This window comes from Abrus precatorius, unplaced genomic scaffold, assembly GCF_003935025.1.
Source record: "Abrus precatorius isolate BTA unplaced genomic scaffold, Abrus_2018 Scaffold2, whole genome shotgun sequence".
NCBI classification, from domain to species: domain Eukaryota; kingdom Viridiplantae; phylum Streptophyta; class Magnoliopsida; order Fabales; family Fabaceae; genus Abrus; species Abrus precatorius.
In genome coordinates this window covers 36,103,268-36,130,361 of record NW_020874362.1, presented here as the reverse complement: position 1 = coordinate 36,130,361, position 27,094 = coordinate 36,103,268, and the positions used below count along the sequence as shown (strand labels likewise).

The 27,094-nt window shown below is 28.4% G+C and overlaps 4 protein-coding genes across 5 annotated transcripts; 3 read left to right on the top strand and 1 right to left on the bottom strand.

Moving 5' to 3' along the window:
* Positions 1-6,179: 6,179 nt before the first annotated feature.
* On the bottom strand, positions 6,180-10,683 carry LOC113859020 (pumilio homolog 1-like). The gene is made up of 5 exons (XM_027491836.1): positions 9,059-10,683; positions 8,805-8,967; positions 7,490-7,653; positions 6,598-6,856; positions 6,180-6,347 (listed from the first exon to the last, which is right to left on the bottom strand). The coding sequence occupies exons 1-5, from the start codon at positions 10,681-10,683 to the stop codon at positions 6,240-6,242; spliced, it is 2,319 nt and encodes a 772-aa protein (XP_027347637.1). The 3' UTR covers positions 6,180-6,239.
* A 5,298-nt stretch (positions 10,684-15,981) lies between these two features.
* Positions 15,982-18,630, top strand: LOC113858867. The gene is made up of 4 exons (XM_027491652.1): positions 15,982-16,249; positions 16,394-16,611; positions 16,847-16,920; positions 17,934-18,630. The coding sequence occupies exons 2-4, from the start codon at positions 16,396-16,398 to the stop codon at positions 18,025-18,027; spliced, it is 384 nt and encodes a 127-aa protein (XP_027347453.1). The 5' UTR covers positions 15,982-16,249; positions 16,394-16,395; the 3' UTR covers positions 18,028-18,630.
* A 4,197-nt stretch (positions 18,631-22,827) lies between these two features.
* Positions 22,828-26,412, top strand: LOC113858644 (pentatricopeptide repeat-containing protein At5g18390, mitochondrial). Of its 2 annotated transcripts, XM_027491362.1 has the most exons (3): positions 22,828-24,610; positions 24,834-24,907; positions 25,920-26,412. In XM_027491362.1, the coding sequence occupies exon 1, from the start codon at positions 23,036-23,038 to the stop codon at positions 24,386-24,388; it is 1,353 nt and encodes a 450-aa protein (XP_027347163.1). In that variant the 5' UTR covers positions 22,828-23,035; the 3' UTR covers positions 24,389-24,610; positions 24,834-24,907; positions 25,920-26,412. The 2 variants fall into 2 exon arrangements, with proteins under 2 accessions (XP_027347163.1, XP_027347164.1); XM_027491363.1 differs by lacking the exon at positions 24,834-24,907 and having other exon boundaries at positions 22,884-24,610; positions 25,920-26,283.
* On the top strand, positions 24,388-26,052 carry LOC113859951. The gene is made up of 4 exons (XM_027492600.1): positions 24,388-24,420; positions 24,479-24,610; positions 24,834-24,907; positions 25,920-26,052. Exons 1-4 carry the CDS (start codon positions 24,388-24,390, stop codon positions 26,011-26,013), a joined length of 333 nt encoding a protein of 110 aa, XP_027348401.1. The 3' UTR covers positions 26,014-26,052.
* Positions 26,413-27,094: the final 682 nt, after the last annotated feature.

The window sequence follows — 27,094 nt, the reverse complement described above, 5'->3', positions numbered from 1 at the left end:
AACATTTTAATGAATATTTTATTTAATGTTTTTTGAAATTGAAGCGAAAGGTATCACGCAGAAAGCGACACGTGGACACGAAAATTGGAGTTCGTGGACGGGAGGTGGGCACTGAGATCCGATCAGTTACTGCGTTTCTATTCGTCCACGTACCTTTTTAATTTTCTGATCCCTACACGTGTCCTGGGACAACTACTTCCAAATGCAACGCTGTGCTACCCCGTACTAGATTCCACCTCCGCCAAAACTATTATTTTTTATTTAATCTGTATATGTTAATATTATTCTTATTCTTATGTTAGTATTTTTTATTTATATGAATTTTCTAATATGTTTAAGAAAGTATGTAAAAGTTTTTTATACTATACTATTTTTATTTTAATAAATTTTCATTGTTTTTAAATGTTTAAAATCAATTATAAAGGCTAAAGTTAAATAAACTATTTATTCAATTTTTTAACATACGTATAAGAAGACAGCAACAAGAATTTATACATAATAAATTTTTATTAAAAATATAATTTATTGGTAATAATAAATATTATATTTTTTAATAAATTTTATTTATTATTTATTTTTATTTTATATTTAAGGATGCACATTTAAAAGTTTGATATTTATATTATTTGAATAGAAAAGAAATAAAAAAATATTACTAATGATGAGTAAATTAAGTATGTTTAGCAATTGATTTTAAAAAATAATTACTTTTTTTGTCTGTGTAAGTTTCTTCCTCTCTAATTAGATAAATAAGAATAAAATTAATATTTTATTATTTAATTTTTAAAATATTAAGAAATCATATTAAAAATAATAAATTATATTTGTATAACAAATATAATATTTAAATTTATTATTATATTAAATATATATTTTAATAAAAATTGACAATATATAAATTCTTAATATATACTTAGAAATACATTTTTAAGAAAATCGTATTTTACTTTACGAGTGCATGTATATTAACAAAATTGCCACGGGTGTTGGAACTTTAATTATTATAAATTGTCTGACACTCAATTCAATATTCAGTGTATAAGGAACTGTTAACATATTTTCACATTGTTTTAAGAAAAATATGCGAGTAGTTTTTTAAAATTATTTCCATAAATCCAAACTGTGATTTGTTAAAATATTTGATATTAATATAATTTTATTTTTTAAAAAAATTAATAAATTACACAAGAAATTTTTAATTAACTGGAAATTGCTACTTATTGACATGTTTTCCAAAGTTAATAACAAACCCTATACATATCATTTTTACCACGTAGAAAATACATGACTTGTTCAGGTTACAATGCATGCATTATGCATTTGATGCAGTGAAAAGGACAAGTAAGAATCTTGCAATTATTAGAATCAAGTCAGGAAAATGAGGGGAAACTATTTGTGTGAAGAATATTATAATTTAAAATTAATTTTCTTTATATTATTTTATATATTTATTTTGATTTTAAGTTTTTTTCATAAAGAGTAATTAGATTTTTGGTGTCACACTAAAGAAATATCATGGTGCATGGTAGTGTCCAACAGTGATTTGGTTTATTGGTCTGGAAAGGCCTTGTTCGTTGTTGCATTAGGTTCTCATTGGGCCTCAATATGTGGACTATTAATTATTGCATAGTAGGGAAGAAGGCCTTTTATGGGAGCTTTAGATATGTGTGTATTAATTACTTTTAGCATTTAAAAATAATACATTTATGAATTATTAAATTTAAATTGTACAAAAATATTTAATGATTCAACTAACAAAAAATATTTTTATTAAAAATTATTAATAAAAATATCATATTTGATATCTTATGTCGTCTCATCATGAAGCATGTGTATGTGCACATCTTGAATTACAATGGCTCTAAGCGCGTATATACTGTTAAACTGCACAACTTTTTTCAAATTTTCTTCTTTTGTTATTTTTTTATAAAAAAATAACTAATTTATTACGATTAATAAAAAATACGCAATTAATATTATAAAAATATTCACAGTAATAAAGAGTTAATTGGTAGTTTTTATATTAAATGAATTTATATAATTAATAAATAAATCAGTCATCTCACAGTAAACAATGATATAAAAATAATTTAATAATTAATATATATGAAAATAAATTTTTATTATTTATAATTTAGACAAATTATTAATAGTTATTTCCTATAAATAAGACGGTGTATAAGTATTTTACTTACAATTTGAATAAAAAGATATTATTAACGTTAAAATTAATGAATAAATATTAAAAGAATCGAGTTTAATTAACTGCTTTCAATTCCTAAAACAAACAAATGATTTTTGTTTCTTTATCGTAAAATAACTTAATGCTACACTGAATTTGCATTGTAATTATATTAAATTATGTTTTCAAAATTTAAAACTAAAGCCAGTAAAATGGGCGAATTGACCAATTCGGGTTGAACTATTGAAGGTAATGAAACTTCAGCAAGCTACAAAAAAAATATATAATTTTGTTTATATAAAAATTGTAAAACAATGTTACAGTTTTATCTATATAAAAACTATAAAAATAAATATTAGGAATTTATGTAATCAGAAAAAGGACAATGTTAAATAAGTGTAATTTTCTTCTTTATTTTAAAGGTTTTAAGAAAAGATAATAAAAAAATTTTCTTGCACCAAAATATTTAAAGACAAAATTTAGTTGGAAAAATATAGCTGGCTATGTACTTTAATTAAAATTATATGTTAATAATTTGCATAATAAATATCAATACTAATAATAAACACATTAAAAATTGATACACATTATCCAAATAAAATTTAAATTTAAAAAATAGCAATACCTGTGATTTTATATCAAAATTTTGTGATATATTTAAATTTCATGGTATTTTTTCTTTCTTTCTTTCTTTTCATTATATCACATAGTGGATCCTACTATCTATATCTGTAACTTCTGTATTTCTATTCGTCTCTCACTCTAGACACTCTTACCAACTATTTTTCAGAAAAGAAACAGTGTTCATATGCACAGTGACACATAAAAGGTGACACCTCTGGAGACTGCAATTTGATGCTTCTAGCCTTTATAGGTTCTGTGAGATGCGTTTCAATGGAAGTAGCTGTATAGGAGCGGTCTTTTCTTTTCTACTACTGCCTCCTTTACCATAAGAACTGCAAATTACTTATCGTTGCTGGCATGGACCTTCTTTATGGTGATGTTTCAAAACCTTGTTATTAATGGGGTATTATCAGTTGCTACACATTCACTGTTTCTTTTATTTGATAGTGCAATCACTTTTGTTCAAGCTGTTATGATGTTGCCATGTATCCTAACCTTGATTAAAATCTATCACCACCAAGGTAACCTATCAGCTCATAGAGGAAGCATATTTTCATGCCAATAATAAGTTTAAAAAAAAAAAAATGAAGCAAGCTAATTAGGTAGGTTCAGAAACTTCCATACATTTGACCAAAAAAGAAAAAAAGAAACTTCCATACATTTGAATTTCATTATTTTATCTATGGTGTTTTATTAATCACTGTCCTAAGGAAAATGGTAAGGACAAGACATAAAAGTGAAAAAATATATTAAAAAAAATGTAATATTTAATATTCTAATTACATCCTTATTTTTAATTTTAAATAATAATTTTTTAACTAATAAATTTTAGAGCAATGAATAATAAAATTATTTAATTATATATATATATATATAAAAACTAATGCTTTATTCAATTATTTTTATAAAAAATAATTTACTGAGATTCATTAAAATTATTAAAAAATAATTATGTCATAAATTTATACTGTATTTAAAAAATATTTATAATATTAAATGATTAAATTAATGATTTATATATATTAAATAAATTAAATTATTTATTTATATTGATAATGGGTGTATGTCTAGTTAACATATATCTCAAAATAAATAAGGATATGAAAAAAATTTAGCAACTAATACATTTAAAGTTAATTTTTTCTTATAATTAGAAAAAAAATACTAATAAATATTTTTTTATAAAAGATCTGAACAAGTATTATCTCTGATTCGTTTAGTGAGATATCACACAAATTAATAAATCTAAATAACATATTTACTTATATTAAATATTTTGAATTTTTAATATAACTTTAACGACTAGCTCTCTCCTTTATAATAAATATGTAAAACATTTAAGAGTTGTACAGAGAGAAGGTTATAATTAAAAATTATAATAAAATTAATATTGTCTTAAACTTCTAAATAAATAAATTTCCTCCAAAAGTGCACAAATAAAAATAAGGGTTGGATGTAAGTATGAGTATATGTTATATTGCATAAATATATTTGAATTAGGTAAAATTTTATAGTATAAATTAAAAGAAATGTATTTAAAGGAAAAATTAAGAATTATATGATATAAAAATGTATTTAATTCAAGTGAATAAAATTAAAAATAGTTCAATTTTAGAATAAGAAATAAATTTTAAGAATATTGAAAGGAATTAATTTGAAAGTAAAAATAACTAAATTTTGAGACAATAAGGAAAATTAAAGTAAAATAAAAAAATTTAATGGTAATTTTTAAAAAATTTAAAAATAAACCTTAAAAATAATGAAACCATCTGTCAAAAACACAATAATGACAAAAATATGTTTTCATTTTAAAAAATGAGGACTCTATAGTACACACGCATACTGATATTTTAGTGCGTCTATTATTTTAGAGTTTGTTTGGTGGAAATTGGATTTTTAAAGGGGAAGGTAAGGGAAGATAAATTTTTTTTTTCCAATAGATATTCTATAATTTGATAAATTTTTAAAATGCAATATTATCATAACTTCTCAATTTTATTTTATTTTTAAAAATAGTACATAACTCTTAGTTTAAAATTTCTATTGTGTCCACGGTGTAAAAATAATAAATACATTATATTAAACATTTTTAAGGTTTAAAATGTTTTTTATTCTTATATTTTTATGATATTTTTATCTTAGTTTATAATTTTTTAATTTTAATCTTTAGTTTTTTTAAAAAAAAGTTAGTATCTCTGGTCTCTAATGACTTTTTACTGTATTATATCCAAGAGAGGGATAAAAGTGCTTTTTTTTTTTCCAATTGAGAACTAAAATTAAAATTTTGTTAAATATAAGGACTAAAATAATTAGACCGACTTTAAATCACATAAAAAGTAGATATTGAACTTTTTTATTATAATAAATAGTTAAATACTTTATATTTTTTATGCTGTTGTATTTTTTTATCATGCATCTAAGTATTCATGAATATGTAATAAACACTTCCTTTTTTTCAGAGTTTTTTATTGTTCGAAATCGGTTTTATTTTATTTTTATGTGTATGTGGGATTGAAAGTACCTGAGTCTGAGCCTTAATTTTCTTTTGGTGTACATCTATGGCTTCCATTAACCGCATGTGTTAAAAAATAATAATGATAATAATTGTAATAACCAACGTAAATCTTCAATAGTTGCATGCTTCACCAACCCTCCATAATCAATAATCGTACCCAAATAATATGATCTTCTAAACTGCAGATGCAATTGAAATTTCCATCATAAAGGAACCAAATTCCTGTGTTTTTCAACCATTGGGGTCTAATGCAGTGGTGGAGCTTAATTGTAATGGAGGTAGCAACTATTATGAAATAATATGGTAGGACTACTACTCCACTAATTTTAATATACTTTAAAATAAATGATTGTGAAAATTAATAACTTCATAAAAACATATGACAATTTTGACCACTAATTTTATAATTAACTGTTGTCCTTTTACAGGCATCCATTCTGTAGAAGACAATGAAGTTTTAAAATTATGAAGAAAATGAGAAACTATAATAGAATGAAAGAACTAGTAGGATTCGTTTACAATTGATCGATGCGTCTAAGATAACGGTTAATCAGAAAGTTTTGTCGTAGTATTATACAATAATAACAAAAATTCTAAAAGTTCTGTACACTGTACATTCTCACTACGTGAGAATAGCATAATTAACAGGATGATAATCCAATAAGTTGAGATACAAGAAATAGTACACATTCAAATATCTAAAAAGAGAGTAAAATTTGTGCTTTCTTTCATTTTACTTTCCTTCCTCTTTTCCAAAATTAGCTGAGCAGAAAAGCACTTCTAAACGCTTTTGTATTGTTATCAGCCTTCCAACTCACCGTTAAATAAACATGAGAAACATATAAGTATTGTGGCATACCTCAATGAACATTTTTTGACATATAAAAAGAACAGTTCTAGCACATGAGGGAATATACATCATTTCTTCAAAAGCTTTTGTGAGAAAATCTTCTTAGAATATGGGCTGTTTCGAGAAATGACTTTGTGGGACTCAATTGCTTCAACTAGTAAATTATGCACACGGCCCTAGTTCAAAAGAAAAAGGTTCAGGAAGTGATAAAGTAACAAAAATCTCAAGCAAGTCAGGATCAAAATTTATATTAATGAACCTCAAACTATGAGTATATATAAGTCAGTGAGTTGCAGTATAAGAATAATAATATACTACCAGCATTTCTAAGCTGAGAAAATAGCATGAGAACATTGAAAGATTTTAAACTGATCAAGTTATCACAGGTTAGTCAAAAGTGAAAAGGAAAATTAAATAATCACAAACCTCAGAATGCCGAAGAGCTGATTGAACAACATAGTTTGCATGTGGATCTTGAATCAAGTGTTCAAAATGAGCTGCGGAAAGCAGTTCATGAATGACTCTGGATCGATTCTCTTCGTTGAAAACGGAAAGACATTTTTCAACCACATGACTACCAAACTTCTGTCTTGACAAGTGCACGTAGTTACCTTCAAATTGCAAACTTATACTTGTGGTGGCAGATGGAATCCTCAAGTCCAAGATAAATTGAACAACATAATTCCTGCAGCAATAGAAAGGGGAAAAAATGAAGGAGGTGGAGGCATCATTTATATCACAGTTCCAAGTACATATAATTTCAGATATGACAAGAAAAGGTTAATGAATATTTAGTGTATCGTTAAAATTTATCAGATGTGTTAAATGTGAATCACATGTAGAGACAAAAGCAAAAAGGTATAGAGAAAGAAATGTACTCAGACTTTAGAATCAATAGAGTTAAAGGCTCACACTTGTTTGTAGTGTCAATATATAGATGCATTAAAACGGTTGATAATAACATATTAATTTCAGTTCGAATTTATCAAAAGAATAATAATAATAATAATGAATTTTAAATATGGTAATTCTTAACAATTTTGTTTCCTAGTTTTACTTTTCACTCTTCCATAATTGCACCAAGCTAGGGCAGGTGTCATGCAAGACCTTTCAGTTCTCACGAGACTTGGTCTCCAGGGTTAAAATATTTTATACAAATTATCAAAGACATTTCACTATAGTTAAGATCATAGCTTCTAGAATAAAACAGAAAGTACATGTTTATAGACAGAAAAGTAGATATTTTTACAAAAAATATATACATCTGTGAAAGAACTTCTGTGCATTCTCAACTAAGTTATACTTTTTCAGTAGTTACCCATATTGATCTTGAGCTAGCAGAAGTGCATTGGCAGATATTTCTGCAATCAGTTTTTCTCTATGCTCCCCACTTGAATGGCCAATACATCTTTGCAGAACACAGCATCCATGTTGGTGAATTGCAATGTCAACGCAATACTTTGCAGCAGCAACAAATATAAACTGGTCAATGCAAATAACAGGGAAAATGTAACTTTTCTGCAAGAAGATATCAAAGCTTTCTGGTTTTTTCTACAGTTCAATAGTTCATCACACTCCAATCATGAGTCAAGCCAAGCTCAAAAAATAAATTTACCATAAATTGACCTGTATAAACCAACTAGCACTAAGCAATTGAAATAAAAGACAGGGAAAAAATTGTCATATGCTTCAACCATAAGTTCATTTAGGAATTTTAAACATACAATAGGGATGCATGTTTAGGGTCACATTTACATTGTGCAGTAATATTGGGATCTGTGTATAATGTGGCCATTAATACATCATTTATAAAGTCAAATGTTTTATCCAGATCAAAATGGTAATCTTAATGCAAAACATAACATGTACAAAAACTTGGTACATTATTAGTCTAGGAAATTAAAAAAAAAAACTGATGAACATTTAACAAATTTAACCCCCGAACAAAAATAAAATCAAACTTTGGCAGCTTAGAAATTGCAAGTATTAGCATCTTCAATTTATGAAGGCAAGGACCACATCATAGATGTTGAAGCCTGTCTTTCACAGAATGACATTAAAACTTTATACATCCTTGTTAAAGCACCATGATTATTATCGCAGCAAAAATGCCAGCCAATTTGCATGGTGATATGAAATGCACTGTATGACATTAGATTGTCAGTCATTTCTGTGCACAAAGGAATGAGAGGGACTAAATGAGTAGAAATAAACCATTCCAAATCCATAGGCATCATCACATCTGATTTGGTGCACCTGGCAGGTTGGCACTACTGTCAATAAATAATGTTCTTACTCTAAGGGCAGGAGCACGGCTAAAAGGTAGGAAGAGCGAGTATACATATTTGTCTTAATAATAATGAACAAATGAAACTTAACTACGGAGGTGCAATAAATTTGAAATTTCAGTGGTTAGAAGTTAGAACGTCAAATTGAAGTGTTGCATGTGAAGGAAAAAGAGTGACAAACTTTCAGAATGGAATGAATGTATAAGAAAACAATGAAGTGCTATTGCACATGAGATGATCAGCTATCATTAATTAAATAGTTTTATAAAGCAGAAACAAGTGAAAGTAGGATACAATTTTCTATTTAATCTATAACATTTACTTTGAGAAAGAAAGGAGCCTTGCCTTGTTATCTTCATTGCTTAAGCATAACAAACATCGCTGAACCACATGGTTTCCATTTAGATCTTTGATAAGAGCCAAGAATCCTGGTTCAAGAGCTGATACAGCTAATGAAATTTGCTGCCTAGTTTTGAGGGTCTCAATTAGCTTCTGTACCACACGAGTGCTGATAAGAGAAAAAAAGTAAAGCAGTAATGTCAAATTTGAGATAAGACAACAATACAATATTGCAGTAGTTGCAAAAGTTGTGCTGTTACCCATGAGTGTTTAAAGAAATTCTGACAAGCTGCCCTGGTTCTTCAGTAATTATTAGTAAGATTTGCATCCTCTGCTCTTCATTGCATACATTCAATAGCTTCTGCATAAGGTAATTTCCAAAAGGATTCATCATAAGTTCCACTACATGATCAATGATCTCGTTAAATATCACTTGAACATCTTCTGGTGTACCCTCATCAAACATTCTTTGCAAGAACCTACAGCCATGTTGATCTTTGGCCATTAAATAAATATATCCTTGAGCTTCAGCTAGGGAATTGTACTTGGATAGCAAAGGAAAGGAGCAACCTATCCTGGCACTCCTAGGACTTTCATAAGTTCCTCCAACCTGGTAGGATGTGTCTACCTCTGATCTCTTTGCATGCTTAGCAAAGCCTATCTCTTGCACTGCAACCTTACTCTGATACATAGAACGGCCCGAACCTCTGGTAGCAACATAATTTACACCTTCACCTTGTATGATGAAGCTCCCTTCACTTGCAATAGCATCTATATTTCCTTGTGGGATTCTAGCATTTGAAATTGGCACAACCCTTGCATTGTTAGACAGAGAATGGCTATATTGCTGTAAATTTTGAACACCCAAATAAGGCCTTAAATTAGTACAACGGGAAGAGCTAGGCAATCTTGATATGCCTGTTTCTTCATTTAAATTCATTCCATTTTTTGGCGCATAAAGTAAAGCATCAACCATTGGATTTCTGCTCAAAGAAGCAGTAGGCTCTGGTGGCTGACTTCCTCTATAATAGTAGTTATTTATCTGCTGCCTTCTGTGCCAATCAGAATCCATTAAACCACTAAAATCATCGAGTTGAGAAAGTATTGTCTCAGACCTTCTACCACACTGCCTCGATCCAAATAAATTAGACATTCTATAGTCATGGGTTAATCCAGACAATGCTGAATTCATTTCAGCATCATGATTTACATGGCTCCAAGGTAGAGGGGATTGAATCCCAACACGGTCTAAAAAGCACCTCTCAAAATTGCAATGATCCCCATGTTTGTGGACGGTGATTGGACCATTTCCACTCAAGGAACAATCCCGAAAAGGAAGCCTATTCATGCCCATTGGAGCATCTTTGAAATTATAAGGGTTGTCTTGTGGATTGCTGATGTACATTTGACTCAAATTGGCACAGAGGCCCAGTTCATCAACAAAGCTTTCATTGGCATTCTTGATAACAGTTGAATCAGGTGTCATGGAATCCAACCAGAAACGGTTTGGGTGACAAGAACTTCCAGAAGGCATGGTGGATTTAAGATCCTCTAATGGAGGAGGGGTTGGTGATCCAGTGTCAGACACAGCATGCCCAGCAGAGAACAAGCTTGAGGAAGAGCCATCAGATTGCAGAAAAAAGCCACTACCAGGAGATGAGGCACATGGATACTGAATCTGAGTTAATGGGTCATCATCATACATACCACACATTCCATGGATTGCCTGAGTCACAAAAGGACCATGATCATCATCACCACCATGAACATGTGAATTCCTATAGCAAAGATTGTGTGACGTTGCCTGAGGGATCTCATTTAGCAACATCTCAAGCTCCTCAAGCTCCCCATCATCCTTCACTTTTCCAATCATCTCTTTTCTCATCTCAACTCTTTCACACACCAAGAAACCAACAAAGAAGTGAAAGAAGAACAATAATAACAAAATGAAGAAGAAGAAAAAAATGGAAACTCACGCGCAGCAATCAGAGCAGTCCAAGAGTCATAAAACCCATTTCAGATATTGATTCAAAAGGGAATGAAAAACGCAACCCATGAGAGATTACTAGTTTTTGAGCATTTGGGTCTGGCTCAGTGGTTGAAAAAACTCAGAAAGTTGGTTCCTTTATGACGAGAATTCCAATTCCAATTCCATTTGCATTTGCATTTGCATTTTGAGAAAATCATATTATTTAGGCTATGGGTATTGTTTGTGGGGAGTTGGTGAAGCATGCAAATATTGAAGATTTACATGCGGTTACTGGGAACCGTAGGCGTACACACTCAGCGTAGTCTCACAGACCATTAAAGCTGGAACAAGAACAGACGCTACGGGGTTTCTATATATATGTGTGAAATTAAAAGGTTCCTAAGGATACTGTATAAAGAATTTAAAATATATATTAATATGTTCTTATAATTAATTTTAATATACTATAAAATTTTAATTTCTTAATTAATCGTTCTGGACAACTGATTAGCAATCTTTACTATATGTCATACACACTCCTTACTTTCTTAAGATAAAAATTATTCAACCGTTAAATATATCAAATTCGTACGTGTGTGTTCAAATTTTTATTATCTTATGTATTGTAATGAGTTTTTCACCTCATGCTAATAATTTCCAAATCATAAAGCATAATTTGCCCAAAAATATAACAGTTTAAACTTGTTATTAATATAATTTTCTACGTAAAATTTAACAGCATATTCTAATATCTTTATTGTCACACGCCCACAAAATTAAAAATTGAAAATATATTATATCTTTAAAAATATACACTCTTATTTTAAAGGAATTAAATGTAACACACGTTTAAACATTTATTTCACACGAAATACAATATTGATCTTTTACCTTATTATAAAACATTATGTATAATTTGTAAATACTAATTATTAATGATAATATTTTTAAGAGTTTTCTCAAATAAGTTTATTTTTAGGGGTTAGTTTTTTCATCATTCTAAATTTTTGTATTACAAATTTATATTTTAAATTAATATTTATTTTATTTTATTATTTTTTATTTAAATATTTAAAAATTCATCTTATTATTTACTTTTTTTAATATGATAGAATATTTATCATTACTAATTATAATACTAGTTTTTTAAAAACTTTATAAATTTTATTAAATTTAAAACGAGTTCTACAATTTGTTTTAAACCTATTTTATAAAAACCATTTTAATTTAATAATATTTATATATTACACAGAATTTATTAATGCTATGTAAAGATATCATTTGATATCGGGACAATGAAACGGTTGCTAAGTTACAAAAAAGTTTACTTTCAAACTAGTTTTTAGTTTTGAAATGAGTGGTCACATGAAACACGCTTGAGTAGACGAAGTTGAAATTTCCACGCATTTTATTTTCATCAAATATATTTTCATCATTTTTAAAGTGAAACAATTATAATTCAATACAGCTGGCATATCTATTTTAAAATATTATTTTATTAACATATGTTCATAAAAAAAAATTAGTTAAAAATAATATGCTTTATTGCTCAATCGTTAACTCATATATCTGAAAATCCTGTTACTTGAGAGACCTAGAAAATATTTAAATAAAATAGTTGATTTGAAGTTATATGAAAAAGACTTATATTTTTTTCATATTTCAAAATTTTAAATATTTGTTGTCATAAATATTATTATAATAAAAATTTTGGTTTGTTTCTGTAAGTTTAATAATTAATTTTATAAAATAAATAAATAAATTATAGTGTTGGTCCAGGTCTAAATACGCTCTTAATTTTCTTAAATACATAAAAGTTAATAAGCTATGTCGTGATAATATTTTGAAATCATTCATGAAGAACCTCAAGTAACATTGAATTTGTTTGAAATAACTTTTCTGCAATAAAACAAGATGCTTCGGTTAATATTTCATCCAACTATAGATAAAAAAATATTAATGTGACATAATAGTTGAGCACGTGGCATATAACTACCGCACAGGTGCATATGAATTCCGAAGATGTTAGAATATTAATCCTCCCCATTATCATGTATAATATTACTCAATTAAAAAAAATCAATATCTTTTAGTTTAAATGTAAAAAATAAAGACATGTCTTTACATGTATTAATTATTTAATATTTTTATTTGCAATAAAATTTATGTTTCTCGCTTATATATTGATATATAATAATTTTTTTATCTCAATATAAATTTAATAATTATTTTATACATAACATGAAAAGGAATAATATCGAATCTCACGTGCATGCATGTCATTTACGAAGATTGCATGATTACTGTTAAAACATGGTTTTAACTTTAATTTAGTGGGTTGGGAGTCACACCTACGCAAATTAAACCAAGGGCCTATTTTAGCAATACTCATTATTGACTTATTTAAAGGGAGGCTTTTCTTCTGGATCTTCTGCCAAACTTAACTGTTTCTTTTACAGGAGAGTAAAAATGTAAATTTGAATTCTACATACACGTTTTAAGTTTGATTACTCACAATAAAAGTTAACGATTAATATTATTTTAAAATATCATCATTTTTATACTTTATAATTTTTAATTGTTTCACTTTTTAAATATCTGTGTTTGTATATTTTTGAGTTTTCATATTTTTGTAATTTTTCAAAAGTCTCATTTTGACATATATTTTTTTAAATATCATATAAAAATAAAAAATTATGTATATATATATAAAAATAAATCATATTTTATTATCATATTAAAATTTAATTTTTGATTAGTTTTTATTATTAATATAAATATTGTTATTTATTTCTTGTTTTTAAATTAATTGAGAAAAAATATATTGTTTTATTGTTTTTTTTAATCTAAATAGAGTATGTACTTCTTGTATTAAAAAAATATTTTTGTTATAAATTTTGAAAAAAATTATAAATTTAATTATTACTTTGATAATTTTTTATAAGAAAGAGATTAAAATGACATTTTATCAAATTTAATAATTAAGATGATTTAATGTTGTCCGTCGTCAACAAGAAGGACATGTTTGACATGCCATTACCACAGGGTCTCACAGGGAAATTATGGACAAACAGAAGCTCAAAATTTTATTTGATATTTTTTAAAGAAAATATTACCTTCGATCTTTAAAATTTAAATAAAAATAAAAAATATTTTTTATTAAAAATACAATAAATATTTTCTTTTTATAAATTTTATTCTTTTATTTCATTAAAATGAAATTTTTAAATACTTAAGATTAATTGAAAGACAAAAGGTTAATAAATTTGTTGTTTTAATAAGCAAAAAAGTTGAAAAAGTCGTTTTATTTGTTTCCTTAGAAGGAACGCGATAAATTGCACTGGCCCACATGTGCCGGCTTATTTAGAATAAATTTGATATAAGCGAAAATATTATGTTCTCTGTTTTGATACACAGATATTATATTAAAAAAATTTAATTTGAAATAAAGAATAATTATAAGTGATGGGCTAATGTTTTCATATCAATGTCATGCTTGTTACATGATGTGAGCTTAGAGGACTTGTCCAACAAAATACACTTTAAAAAATAAAATATAAAATGATAATCATTAACTAAAAATTAGTAGTTAAATGTTTTAGTAATTTTATAATAAAAAGAGGTTTAAATTACTTTAGAATAAGATTTTGTTACCTTATTTTGTTTAACAACTTTTTATAATTATCAAATTGTATTAATCAAACAATTGGATGATGTAATGTTATTTTAAATATTTATAGTAATACAATCTTATAGTCAACATAAACTGATAATTGAATTAATCAAATTTAATGTGTCGATAAAGTTATTGAAAAAAAAATTAATAAAGACTTATTCAGGTGAATCATTATCCTTTTATAATTTATTGTATAGATATAAATTATTATTACAATTTTACTTGTTAATATTTTAATTAACAATTATTATTTTATGTTTTTTTTAAGAAACAAATCTGAGTAAAAGTGCTTTACCTTAATAAAAAAAATTCAATAGGGGGTTTTTCATAAAAATTATAATGATCTATGAATTCATTTCATTCAGCATTAAAAAACAAGCCAGTATTTTCTACCAATTTTCGTGTATCCAGATCTTCTCTTTGATCGTATAACTTATAAATAATAATACAAAAATTAAAATTGGTCATTTAAGAAAAATGTGTTATCTTAGTAGAAGATTTAACTAATTTTCATATGTATATTACGAGACTAAATAATATATTTATTTAAAATAATAAATTATTGTCCTATGTCTAATCTTTTGAGAATTATTTTAACTTATGGATAAAGAACGCTGATAACATATTTTATGCTATTTATTATATTACAAACTATAAATAAATATCATTAGATGAAACATAAAACTTATATAGTTTTCTTGAATTTTACTAAACAGTATCTTAACTTATTTAAAAAAAGTTAGTTTACTTAAAGTCTATTTAGATTTATAGTCTATTTAAGTATTTATTTAATAAATTATTTTTAAAATAATATTTTATATTGTAAATTTAATAATGATTTTATTTAAACAAATCAAAATATATTATTAAAATAATTTTAAAATAGCTTTATGAAAATCATTAATTATATTCTATAAAATATTCATAAGTTTATTGAAATAAATTATAAAAATACAATTTTTATGAAATTAAGTCATAACTTAAAAAGGTGAGTATTACTATAATTTTTTTTTACAAAGTTCAAAGATAAAAGAGTTAGAATTAAAGATGTTTGACAATATATAAAAAAATTAAGACAAATTCTATTTATACTATTTTAAATTAAAAAAATTAATAATATATTTTTTAAAATAATTGTGTCTTATAATTATTTATGTAAAACATATTTTTTTAAAAAAATTTATGAGTTAAGAGAAATTAGAATAATGTAAAAAATATAAGATATTTTTTTTGTTAAACTTTAAGAAAAATATAATTTGTTTAGGATGTTTCTGAAATAATTTTTTTAATTTATACAATATTTCACATGATAAAAATTATATATAATAAAATTTTATTAAAAATCATAATATTTAATAATAATGTATTTAAATATATTCAATAATATATTTTTTACTAAAATTTAGTATGTAAAAATTCTTATTTGTGCAATATTGTATATGTTAAAAAATGATTTTTAAAAATATAAATTAATAAATATTTTTTAATAAAAATATATTTAAACTATATATAAGTTATAATACAAAATATATGAATAGCTCTTAAAATTTCTTAATCGAGAGACTAGGTAGCCTTTGTTAAATAAAATGTCGAATATGGGGTTTGTATACTTACCCTATAATCTTCTTCCTCTCTGTCGTGTTAGGGTTTGAAGCGTTGCAGAAAGCTTCGCTTGCAGGAGTTATGAACAGCACCCCAAGCTAATGCAGTTTCACGATTCTCGCTCTATTCTTTCGATCAATATTTAACTTCGCTTTACCCAATTAGTAACATCAAGCGTCTAAATTTCTCCACAGTTTCATTTCGGTAACTCTCAACTTCATTTATCACTTTTGCCAGAGATTCAATTGTTCAAATTTGGCGTTCGATTTAGTGTGTCTGAAAATCTCCATCAAATTTTGTTCTCCTTGATTCTATCTTCAATTGCTACTTGATGTTGTTTAACCACAGCAATGGCTGCGAGGCTCGCAATTCTGAGGGGCAACAGAGGAAGATTGGGCAGTGTTTTAGGGTTCAATAGGTGGATTCATTCTGTGCCCCAATCTCCTCCTTTAGCTGGGAGCATTGATCTCGGCGTTCCGTCATCGCAATTCGTTTTGCCTGAGTTTAATTCCTCAAGTTTCTCTTTGGGTGGCTCTATGGAACTCATGGCTGTTCCAAAAAGAAAGGTAAGTCACTCAATTAATGTCTCTGTTGTTTAGGATTTTCTGTTCTTGCTTGACACTCTAGAGATGGTGAATTTTAGTGCTGGGAATGTCAACCAATAGAGTATAGGGATGTATTGTGGTGCTTTAAGAGCATTGGTGTGAGTGAAGTAATTTGCTGAGTTTTTTTTTTTTTTTTATTGTTTGAATTTTGCATTTTACCTTTTTTTTTATTTTTATGGATTTGTCTATCGTGTAGGTTTCTCCCCATAAAAGAGGCATAAGGAATGGACCAAAAGCTTTGAAACCTGTTCCTGTGATTGTTCTATGCAAGTAAGCCTTAGTCTGTTTCCCAATAATGGTTGCAGTTATTTGTTATGTTCTGCATATATCTGGGGATTTCTTTATATTAACTATAATAGAAATAGAGCCTTTGAATGTTTACGATAGGAAAGACATTTATTAGAGGCTTGGTTCATTAGCATATTCACTGTAGCTTATGCTTGATTCAGTTTAGGTGTTTTTCAGAACATATGCCTTTTTTCTGTCATTGCCTTCCCTTTTTCTTTGACTTTGGTTATGTTATTTGTCTCTTTCTTCTGAAGTGGATCGTTATCTTAAATTTTGATAGCTTAATTGTCCTTAGCATGCAATAATTATAATTCTTAAAAATCTACCAATGAGTGAAGTTATCAAATTCTGTACATACTATGATTTATCTATCACAATTACGGAAGGCCTACTTAATCTGAAGCTATGACTGTCAAGTATGTGCTCTATTCTAGGATGACAAAAGGGTATGAGATAGAAGTTCAATTATATGTTATTTTCTCTTCTAACCTTGCTCATGAATAGCCGGATACATGATTTCTTAGGCCTCCTTTTAGCAGACTAAGTGATGTTTAAGAAGTTCACTTAGAACCTGTTCGTGTAATACTCTAAATGGAGTTAAACTGGAATTGCAAAAAGTTTTGCTGTGAGAAAACTTAGTTCTCAACGCAACTTGTGTCTAGATATATGTGCAACCTCCGTTTACATGGATAAACAAACAGGCTATTGGTATTTCTCAGAACTAGAGGGAAAAGAGAGAAGGCAGGAGGAGGGAGGACTAGAACTTTATTTCCTGTATATCTGCTATATGGTATTCCACCATGTACTGCCTGTGAAGGCTTGCAATTGCAGTTGCACTGATAAAATTCAAAATGCATGTCTATTGCCTACACATGACTTGAATAAGTAGGTTTACTAAGTATATGTCTATTATATACTGTTGCCAAAAGACTAAAATATTAAATTTATGTATTTTTCCGCTCAGATTTGAGTAATTAGCTTCGCTTTTCCTGCAGGAGCTGTGGTCGTGTCAGGCTTCCACACTTCTTCTGTTGCGGTGGGAAACCTGATAAGGGTAATACTGGTGAACAGAATGGTAGTACAAGCTAAGCAAGCTGTTTGGGATGAGGCACCGGCCGTCGGTTCATGGGAATAGCTACCCACATGTCTTTCCGTTTGGTAGTAATCCTTTATTTCCTTGTTTCTTAAGCAATGCCATCGTTGGATCCGAAGTTTATTGCTTTACCAGATAAATGGAATGGTTGGTTGGAAAATTTACGAATTTTGGTGGTATTTTAATTTCATTTAAGAGTAACAGTTCATGTATAAAACCATTGTCCTCTAGAAGCTAAATAGAGGTTACGCGTATCTAAACTAGCTAAATAGCGGTGTAACTCAGATTTACAGTACCATTTCGTACTCAATAATCGTAAAGGTAAAAAGGGCGTAAATGTAAATTCACCGGACCTGCGGGCAAGCTTGCAAATTTTAGGCCGAAGGGCCTGTTAGAAATCTGCTGTTGGTGAACAACTTGTGATTGAATCAAGCTTCGAATACTGAAGGCCTAGTCTTATTCTTATCATTAATTTTATATGTAAGTATAAAACTTCGAGAAACAGATGGATAACTGACAAAATATAGCAAGTTTATTTTTCTGCATTCATGGATCGTTTGATGGAAATATATTTGATACATTAAACGTTTTTCTTTCCTCGTTAGCCCGTTTCCCTGAAGGATAACAAAGAATTCCTAAGCGATCCATGATCTCATTCTTTTGCCGAGTAAAAGCTTAACATGAAAACAAAATCGTTGGAAAGAAAAGAAAGAGTAGATATTGGAGAATTATTCATTGTCATTTTCATCTATTTCAATTGATTTTTAGCAGCTGCCACGTCAATGCATAGGCTGTTTTTCATCAGATCACGAATGGACTTGGACAAAATTTTGGTTGTATGGCAGTTTTTTTTGCCTAATTAAGGTAAATAGAGAAACATATTATCAAAATCGAGTGTTTATGGAACATACTCTTTGCCTAAATTGAAAATAGTCACGTACCATAAGTGTCTTTTCCACTTGAACCATTACTTCTTTTTTTTGTGTTAGTGTCAGTTTTATTAATAGCGAAACAATATTTTTAATTTAAAAATATCAGTATTATCAGATAAAAGACTAACATAGAACTTTCTATTGACACGTGTTATTAGAGTTGTCTAAAGAAATTTTGATTCTGATGTGTTGGCTACTGCCAATTTGACACCTGTGTATCGGTTATTGAACTTCCAACAATTTTGTGTCTGTCATTGAAAATTCAACATTTGTGTCTTGTGCACCATGCGACGAATTATCTTTTTACCCAGTATTTTTATTATAGCATTATAATTTTTATTAAAGCATTATAATCTTTATCCAATATAAAGTGTATTTAGCAACATTTTCACTATCCAAAAAAGATTGGGAGAAGGTTATAAAGCTAGTAAAAATTCTTCAGAGAAGGTGGATTCAGGTTAGAAGTTTTGTCTTTGATATTTTGAAATTAAAATTAAAATTTCATTACTAATATGAATTAATAATATTTCAAAGAAAAAATTTAGCTATAATTATAATATTATTATAATATAAATAAAATAAAATATAAAAAATGGATGTATTTAGAGTAAAAATAATTGTTATTTTATGTGATTACTTGTTGAAATAAATAAAATTTCTTCTTTTATGAATAAAATTTATTAACTATAGGTATAATATTTAATATGTGAATATAGATGTGTTTTAAATTAATTTATTAAATATTAATATCTATTAGTGTTTGTTGATATAATTAATTATTTTATAATTAAATTTTTTATATGCAGGATGAATGAAATTGTGATTATTTTATATTAGAATGGTAAAATATACAAAATAAATGAAGATATAATTTTTGAAGTGAACAAAAAGATGAGTAAGATAGAACTTAAGATTACTTTCGAGATGTTGAAAAGAAAAATACATATAAAATTGAAATTTTTTAGTATTAATGTTTTTCTAAATTGATTTCACGAAATTTAGTTGATGCAATGAGTGAAAATCACACGATTTTAGATATATATGATGATAAAGAAATTAATTGCATGATAAATGTATGTCAATAAAAAATGTTGTTAAATTATATGTAGATGTTGTGGTTGGTCAAACTCTCATGTTGTTGCATAATAATCAGCATTAATTTCTCACGTATTAATATTAGTGACAATGAAGAAGAGTATACAACAAGAAGATGTAATATATATTATATTATTAAATGATAATATATTTATATATATAAAAAATTTATTAATAAACCATGTCAATGTAGAATTTGCAAATGAAAATGATGACTATAAATATGAAGCACAAATTCTATTAGACAGTTCTTATGATACTTATTTGAAGGATTATTTTAATTCAATAATCAATATTTTAAATATTAGAAGAAATAGTAATGTGTAACAACAATCAATTGGTATTGTTTTAAATAGTGAATTATTTGTAAAATTTTAATAACTTACATCATGAAAGTTTAATACATATGTTGTAACAGGTTTTTGTATATATAAATTTATACTACACTAATATTAATTTGAAACACCCTGATCAAGAAATAAATTTTCCTAAGTTGCACGAGTCATAATCATGAATACAAGAAAATGCATTATATGTTAGGAAACTCTTTAACTTTAAAGATGATGTTAAAATGACTATAAAATATTATGCAACAAGTAAATATCAATTTATTATATATTTTTTTGTTGTAATTGAGTAAAAAGCAACAACTCGTGTTATGAAGTATGTGAATCATAATATTAAATGTCTTTAGAGAGTAAGAATATCGTTGTCCAAAAATTTTTAAAAAATAAAAAATATGTTTAATATTTGATCAATATCAAAATATTAAAGATGTAGCGTCAAACTCACATATCGAGTGACAATTTTTAAATATTTATTATATTTATTACATTCGTTACTATTTGTTACTATTTTTCAATAATAATTATTAATTCAATTACATTTATTTTTAACAATTTCATTTTTTTAATCATAATTATTTTTAATCTAATAACAATAAACTTCTAATTCTAAACAATATATTTATGTAATCTTATTATTATTAATTTATATATTAATTAGCATTTAACAACTTATATGACTTATTATAATTAAATTTTCTTCATTATTATTAAGTTATGTATTAATTAACATTTAACAACTTATATAGCTTATTATAATTAAAATTTCTTTATTATAATAAACAAATAAATTAATAAGTAATATTTTAACTACTCTATTTAACAAGTAAACTTTGTTACACTTATGTTCTTATTATTTAACTAATAATTTATTCTTATTAATCTAATTTATAAAACTATGAAATAATTTGTTTTCAAAATTCAGAACTCTAAATTACGGACTATTTATTTTAATTTCTCTTTTTTTTTTCAAATTAACATATTCAAATAAACTTAATAATGTAATTAATATATTATATCTTTATTATAATATTAATTTTAATTTTATCAATTTGTAAGTACTATTCTCCCTTACAAATTTATTAATTTTTAATTATATAATCTCCCCCTTTTTCTACTAATTTTATAAAATTAACCAATTTGCTGTCTTTCAATATAAATAGCTTATTTCTACCTCATTTCATTTTTATCATTTTCATTTTATCATTCTCACAAATAAGATTTTATTTTCTTAATCTATTAACAATCAACTTCTAATTCTAAATTATATATTTATATATTTTTATTATTAGTAATTTCAATATTAATTAGCATTTAACAACTTATATAACATATCGAATTACAATTTTATAATTTTAAAATTAAATAAATGCATAAATAACATTTGAATTGCTCTAATTTATAAAAAAAATTATTACACTTAATTTATTTTTATATTTATAATTTATTATTCTAATTAATCAAATTTATAAATACTATGATGACTAATTTTGTTTTCAAATCTCAACACTCGAAATTACTTACTATTTTTTTCAAATTCTTTGTGTTTTAATTTTTTCCTAATCAACCTATTAAAAAAACTTATGACAATTTTCTGAAATTAATAATATATCTTTATTATAGGATTTAATATTTATTCATTAAATTATAGTTATTTTACCTTAAAAATTTCCCAATTGTTAATTATATAACAAATTATGTTTTCTTTAATAATTTTACAAAATTACCATTTTACTATTTTCAGTTACAATTATTATTTCTACAACATTTCATTTTTATCATTTCAATTTTAATTTCTCACAAATATTATTTTATTTTATTTTATTAATCTAGTAACAATCAAATTCTAATCCACATATTTATATAATTTTATTATTTTACATTTCTTTATTTATTCACATTTAAATATGTTTATAATTTTATTATATGTACAATATTATAATTACAATAATAACTATTATTTCAATCAGTTTTAATTGTAAATAATACTTTTAAGCTACAAAATTTGAAATAATAAAACTAGTTTAATATAACTTTTAAATAAAGTTATAAATACCTATCTGAACTTTCTACTTTGTAAATACAAAATGTTAATATTTAAATTTATAAATACAATAAAATACAAAATATATATTTTGAATTTCATTTTTTACTGACCTCTCTGCTGCTGGATGTATCTAAAACCGTCACTCCTAGCAGCTCCAATGCGGTGGCTCTTTGATTTTTTTTTTTTAATTTTTTTTTTCTGAAACACTAACAAACTAAAAATATATTAAAATTTATATTTCATACAAAATAATTTCTTCCCACCGTTAAAAATGTCAAAATAGCGAAACCACCACAAACTATTAAAATCTCTAGTTTGAGAATTATTTTATCAATTTATCCTACTTAGGCGAAAAAGCCTCTAATGGGTGAGCTCTCCATTCCAAAGCGAGATCCATTTCTTGAGTGAATACGTGAATTTTCATTAATGCAAGTAAAGTTTCATAGTATGAATCAGCTGATGAGGAATTGAAGTGGATGAACATTCTCAGGTCATGAAACACCTATCTGTCAAGCTATCTCCCCATTTCACAAACCGACTCTTCTCCTCTTTCTTTAACAATCAATAGAAAGGGTTTGCAAATGCAATGCTGCAGACTAGTGCTAATCTCATCCGCACCCCCTCAAAACGGCTTCTCCTGCACCTCTATTCAACTCCCAAAACCCTAACGAGCGTCGCCACCGCCAGAGATGACTACTTCGCGGCCATCCACCACGTGTCGAACATCGTGCGGCGCGACTTCTACATGGAACGCACCCTCAACAAGCTCCGCATCACGGTGACGCCGGAGCTAGTCTTCCGCGTCCTCCGCGCCTGCTCAAACTCCCCCACTGAGTCCCTTCGCTTCTTCAACTGGGCCCGCACCCACCCTCCCTACGTCCCCACCTCCCTCGAGTTCGAAGAAATCGTTAAGATCCTCGCCCGCGCCAACAACTACCAAACCATGTGGTCCCTCATCCGCCACATGACCGTCCACCACCGCCTCTCCCTCTCTCCCTCCGCCGTCTCCTCCGTCATCGACGCCTACGGCCTCCACCGCCACGTTGACCAAGCCGTTCAGGTCTTTAACAAGGCTTCCCTCTTCAACTGCCCCCAGAACCTCCAGCTCTACAACGCCCTCCTCTCTGCCCTCTGCCACTCCAAACTCTTCCACGGCGCGTACGCCCTCATTCGAAGAATGGTTCGCAAGGGCGTAACCCCCGACAAGACCACCTACGCTGTCCTCGTCAATGCGTGGTGCTCCACCGGAAAAATGCGAGAAGCCAAATTGTTCTTGAAGGAGATGAGTGACAAAGGGTTTAACCCTCCCGTTCGAGGTCGCGATCTTCTCGTTGAAGGTTTGCTGAATGCTGGCTATGTTGAATCGGCCAAAGGAATGGTGAGGAAGATGATCAAGGAAGGATTCGTGCCGGACGTCGGAACATTCAATGCATTGGTGGAAACGGTTTGCAAGTCTGGGGAGGAGGTTCAGTTTTGTGTTGATCTTTATCATGAGGTTTGTGCATTGGGAATGGTTCCTGATGTTAACACTTACAAGATCCTCATACCCACAGTTTCCAAGGGTGGGTTGATGGATGAAGCGTTTAGGTTGTTGAATAATTTCGTTGAGGATGGTCATCGTCCTTTCCCCAGCTTGTATGCTCCTGTTATTAAGGCTCTGTGTAGGAGGGGCCAATTTGATGATGCTTTTTGCTTCTTTGGTGATATGAAAGCCAAGGGTCACCCCCCTAACCGTCCTCTCTATACCATGTTGATTACCATGTGTGGCCGCGCCGGCAAGTTTGTTGAGGCTGCTAACTACCTTTTTGAAATGACTGAAACGGGGTTGGTTCCCATAACTAGATGCTTTGACATGGTTACTGATGGATTGAAGAATTGTGGCAAACATGATTTGGCTAAGAGAGTACAACAACTGGAAGTTAATATCCGTGGTGTTTGATGCCTTATATCTCTGTCTCTCTTCCATTGCCCGTAGCCTGCGAGCCACATGCTCCAAAGTTCTTGACAGGAGTCTGAGAATGGAATATAGGTCTTCAGTCCTTCTTTAGCTGGGAGCATTGATCTCGGCGTTTGGTCATCGCAATTCGTTTTGCCTGAGTTTAATTCCTCAAGTTTCTCTTTGGGTGGCTCTATGGAGCTCATGGCTGTTCCGGAAAGAAAGGTAAGTTACTCAGTTTATTTGTCTATCTTTAAGGATTTTCTGCTCTTACTTGATACCCTAGAGATGTTGAATTTTAGTGCTGGGAATATCAATCAATAGAGTATAGGGATGTATCGCGGTGTTTTAAGCAGCATTGGTGTGAGTGAAGTAATTTGTTGATTTTTTTTATTGTTTGAATTTTGCATTTTTGCCTTTTTTTTTTATGGTTTTGTCCATCGTTTAGGTTTCTCCCCAAAAAAGAGGAATAAGGAATGGACCAAAAGCTTTGAAACCTGTTCCTGTGATTGTTCTATGCAAGTAAGCCTTAGTCTGTTTCCCAATAATGGTTGCAGTTATTTGTTATGTTCTGCATATATCTGGGGATTTCTTTAAATTAACTATAATAGAAATAGAGCCTTTGAATGTTTATGATCGGAAAGACATTTATTAGAGGCTTGGTTCATTAGCATATTCACTGTAGCTTATGCTTGATTCAGTTTAGGTGTTTTTCAGAACATATGCCTTTTTTCTGTCATTGCCTTCCCTTTTTCTTTGACTTTGGTTATGTTATTTGTCTCTTTCTTCTGAAGTGGATCGTTATCTTAAATTTTGATAGCTTAATTGTCCTTAGCATGCAATGATTATAATTCTTAAAAATCTACCAATGAGTGAAGTTATCAAATTCTGTACATACTATGATTTATCTATCACAATTACGGAAGGCCTACTTAATCTGAAGCTATGACTGTCAAGTATGTGCTCTATTCTAGGATGACAAAAGGGTATGAGATAGAAGTTCAATTATATGTTATTTTCTCTTCTAACCTTGCTCATGAATAGCCGGATACATGATTTCTTAGGCCTCCTTTTAGCAGACTAAGTGATGTTTAAGAAGTTCACTTAGAACCTGTTCGTGTAATACTCTAAATGGAGTTAAACTGGAATTGCAAAAGTTTTGCTGTGAGAAAACTTAGTTCTCAACGCAACTTGTGTCTAGATATATGTGCAACCTCCGTTTACATGGATAAACAAACAGGCTATTGGTATTTCTCAGAACCAGGGGGAAAAGAGAGAAGGCAGGAGGAGGGAGGATTAAAACTTTATTTCCTGTATATCTGCTATATGGTATTCCACCATGTACTGCCTGTGAAGGCTTGCAATTGCAGTTGCACTGATAAAATTCAAAATACATGTCTATTGCCTACACATGACTTGAATAAGTAGGTTTACTAAGTATATGTCTATTATATACTGTTGCCAAAAGACTAAAAGATTAAATTTATGTATTTTTCCGCTCAGATTTGAGTAATTAGCTCCGCTTTTCCTGCAGGAGCTGTGGTCGTGTCAGGCTTCCACACTTCTTCTGTTGCGGTGGGAAACCTGATAAGGGTAATACTGGTGAACAGAATGGTAGTACAAGCTAAGCAAGCTGTTTGGGATGAGGCACCGGACGTTGTTTCATGGGAATAGCTACCCATGTGTCTTTCCGTTTGGTAGTAATCCTTTATTTCCTTGTTTCTTAAGCAATGCCATTGTTGGATCCGAAGTGGAAAATTTACGAATTTTGGTGGTATTTTAATTTCATTTAAGAGTAACAGTTTTAGGGCTTCACTATTGATCTAAATGCTAATTTGTTTTTCATGTATAAAACCATTGTTCTCTAGAAGCTAAATAGAGGTTACGCGTATCTAAACTAGCTAAATAGCGGTGTAACTCAGATTTACAGTACCATATCATACTCAATAATGGTAAAGGTAAAAGGGAGTAAATGTAAATTCACTGGACCGGCGGGCAAGCTTGCAAATTTTAGGCCGAAGGGCCTGTAAAAAATCTGCTGTTGGTGAACAACTTGTGATTGAATCAAGCTTCGAATACTGAAAGCCTAGTCTTATTGTTATCATTAATTTTATATGTAAGTATAAAACTTCGAGAAACAGATGGATAACTGACTAAATATAGTAAGTTTATTTTTCTGCATTCATGGATCGTTTGATGGAAATATATTTGATACATTAAACGTTTTTCTTTCCTCGTTAGCCCGTTTCCCTGAAGAATAACAAAGAATTCCTAAGCGATCCATGATCTCATTCTTTTGCCGAGTAGAAGCTTAACATGAAAACAAAATCGTTGGAAAGAAAAGAAAGAGTATAGATATTGGAGAATCATCCATGGCCAATTTCATCGATTTCAATTGGTTTTTAGCAGCTGTCGCTTCAATGCATAGGCTAGTTTTTCATACAAAAGGGTTATCGTTGTCTCATGGCGTCTTTTTTTTTTTTTTTTTTTGCCTAATTAAGGTAAATTGAGAAACATTTTATTAAAATAGGGTGTTTACTGAACATATTACCTGCCTAAGGTGAAAAAAGCACATCAAATTATACGTACTCTCGTTTGAATATGATTGTATTTTGGGTTATGAACAAGATTGATTAATCATTTTTAATGTGTTCTTGAACATATTTAAATAAATAAATAAATATATATATATATATATATATAATTTTT

Bases quoted from the DNA above. Each gene is read 5' to 3' on its own strand.
- LOC113859020 (XM_027491836.1), bottom strand. From the start codon at position 10,683: ATGAGAAAAGAGATGATTGGAAAAGTGAAGGATGATGGGGAGCTTGAG. The intron at 8,968-9,058 runs GTAACAGCACAA...TTCTCTTATCAG, and splicing joins ATTTCTTTAAACACTCATGG to CACTCGTGTGGTACAGAAGC. The intron at 6,857-7,489 runs GTAACTACTGAA...CTATTGCTGCAG, and splicing joins CTAGCTCAAGATCAATATGG to GAATTATGTTGTTCAATTTA.
- LOC113858867 (XM_027491652.1), top strand. From the start codon at position 16,396: ATGGCTGCGAGGCTCGCAATTCTGAGGGGCAACAGAGGAAGATTGGGC. The intron at 16,612-16,846 runs GTAAGTCACTCA...TCTATCGTGTAG, and splicing joins TGGCTGTTCCAAAAAGAAAG to GTTTCTCCCCATAAAAGAGG. The intron at 16,921-17,933 runs GTAAGCCTTAGT...CTTTTCCTGCAG, and splicing joins CCTGTGATTGTTCTATGCAA to GAGCTGTGGTCGTGTCAGGC.
- LOC113858644 (XM_027491362.1), top strand. From the start codon at position 23,036: ATGCTGCAGACTAGTGCTAATCTCATCCGCACCCCCTCAAAACGGCTT.
- LOC113859951 (XM_027492600.1), top strand. From the start codon at position 24,388: ATGCCTTATATCTCTGTCTCTCTTCCATTGCCC. The intron at 24,421-24,478 runs GTAGCCTGCGAG...AATGGAATATAG, and splicing joins CTGTCTCTCTTCCATTGCCC to GTCTTCAGTCCTTCTTTAGC. The intron at 24,611-24,833 runs GTAAGTTACTCA...TCCATCGTTTAG, and splicing joins TGGCTGTTCCGGAAAGAAAG to GTTTCTCCCCAAAAAAGAGG.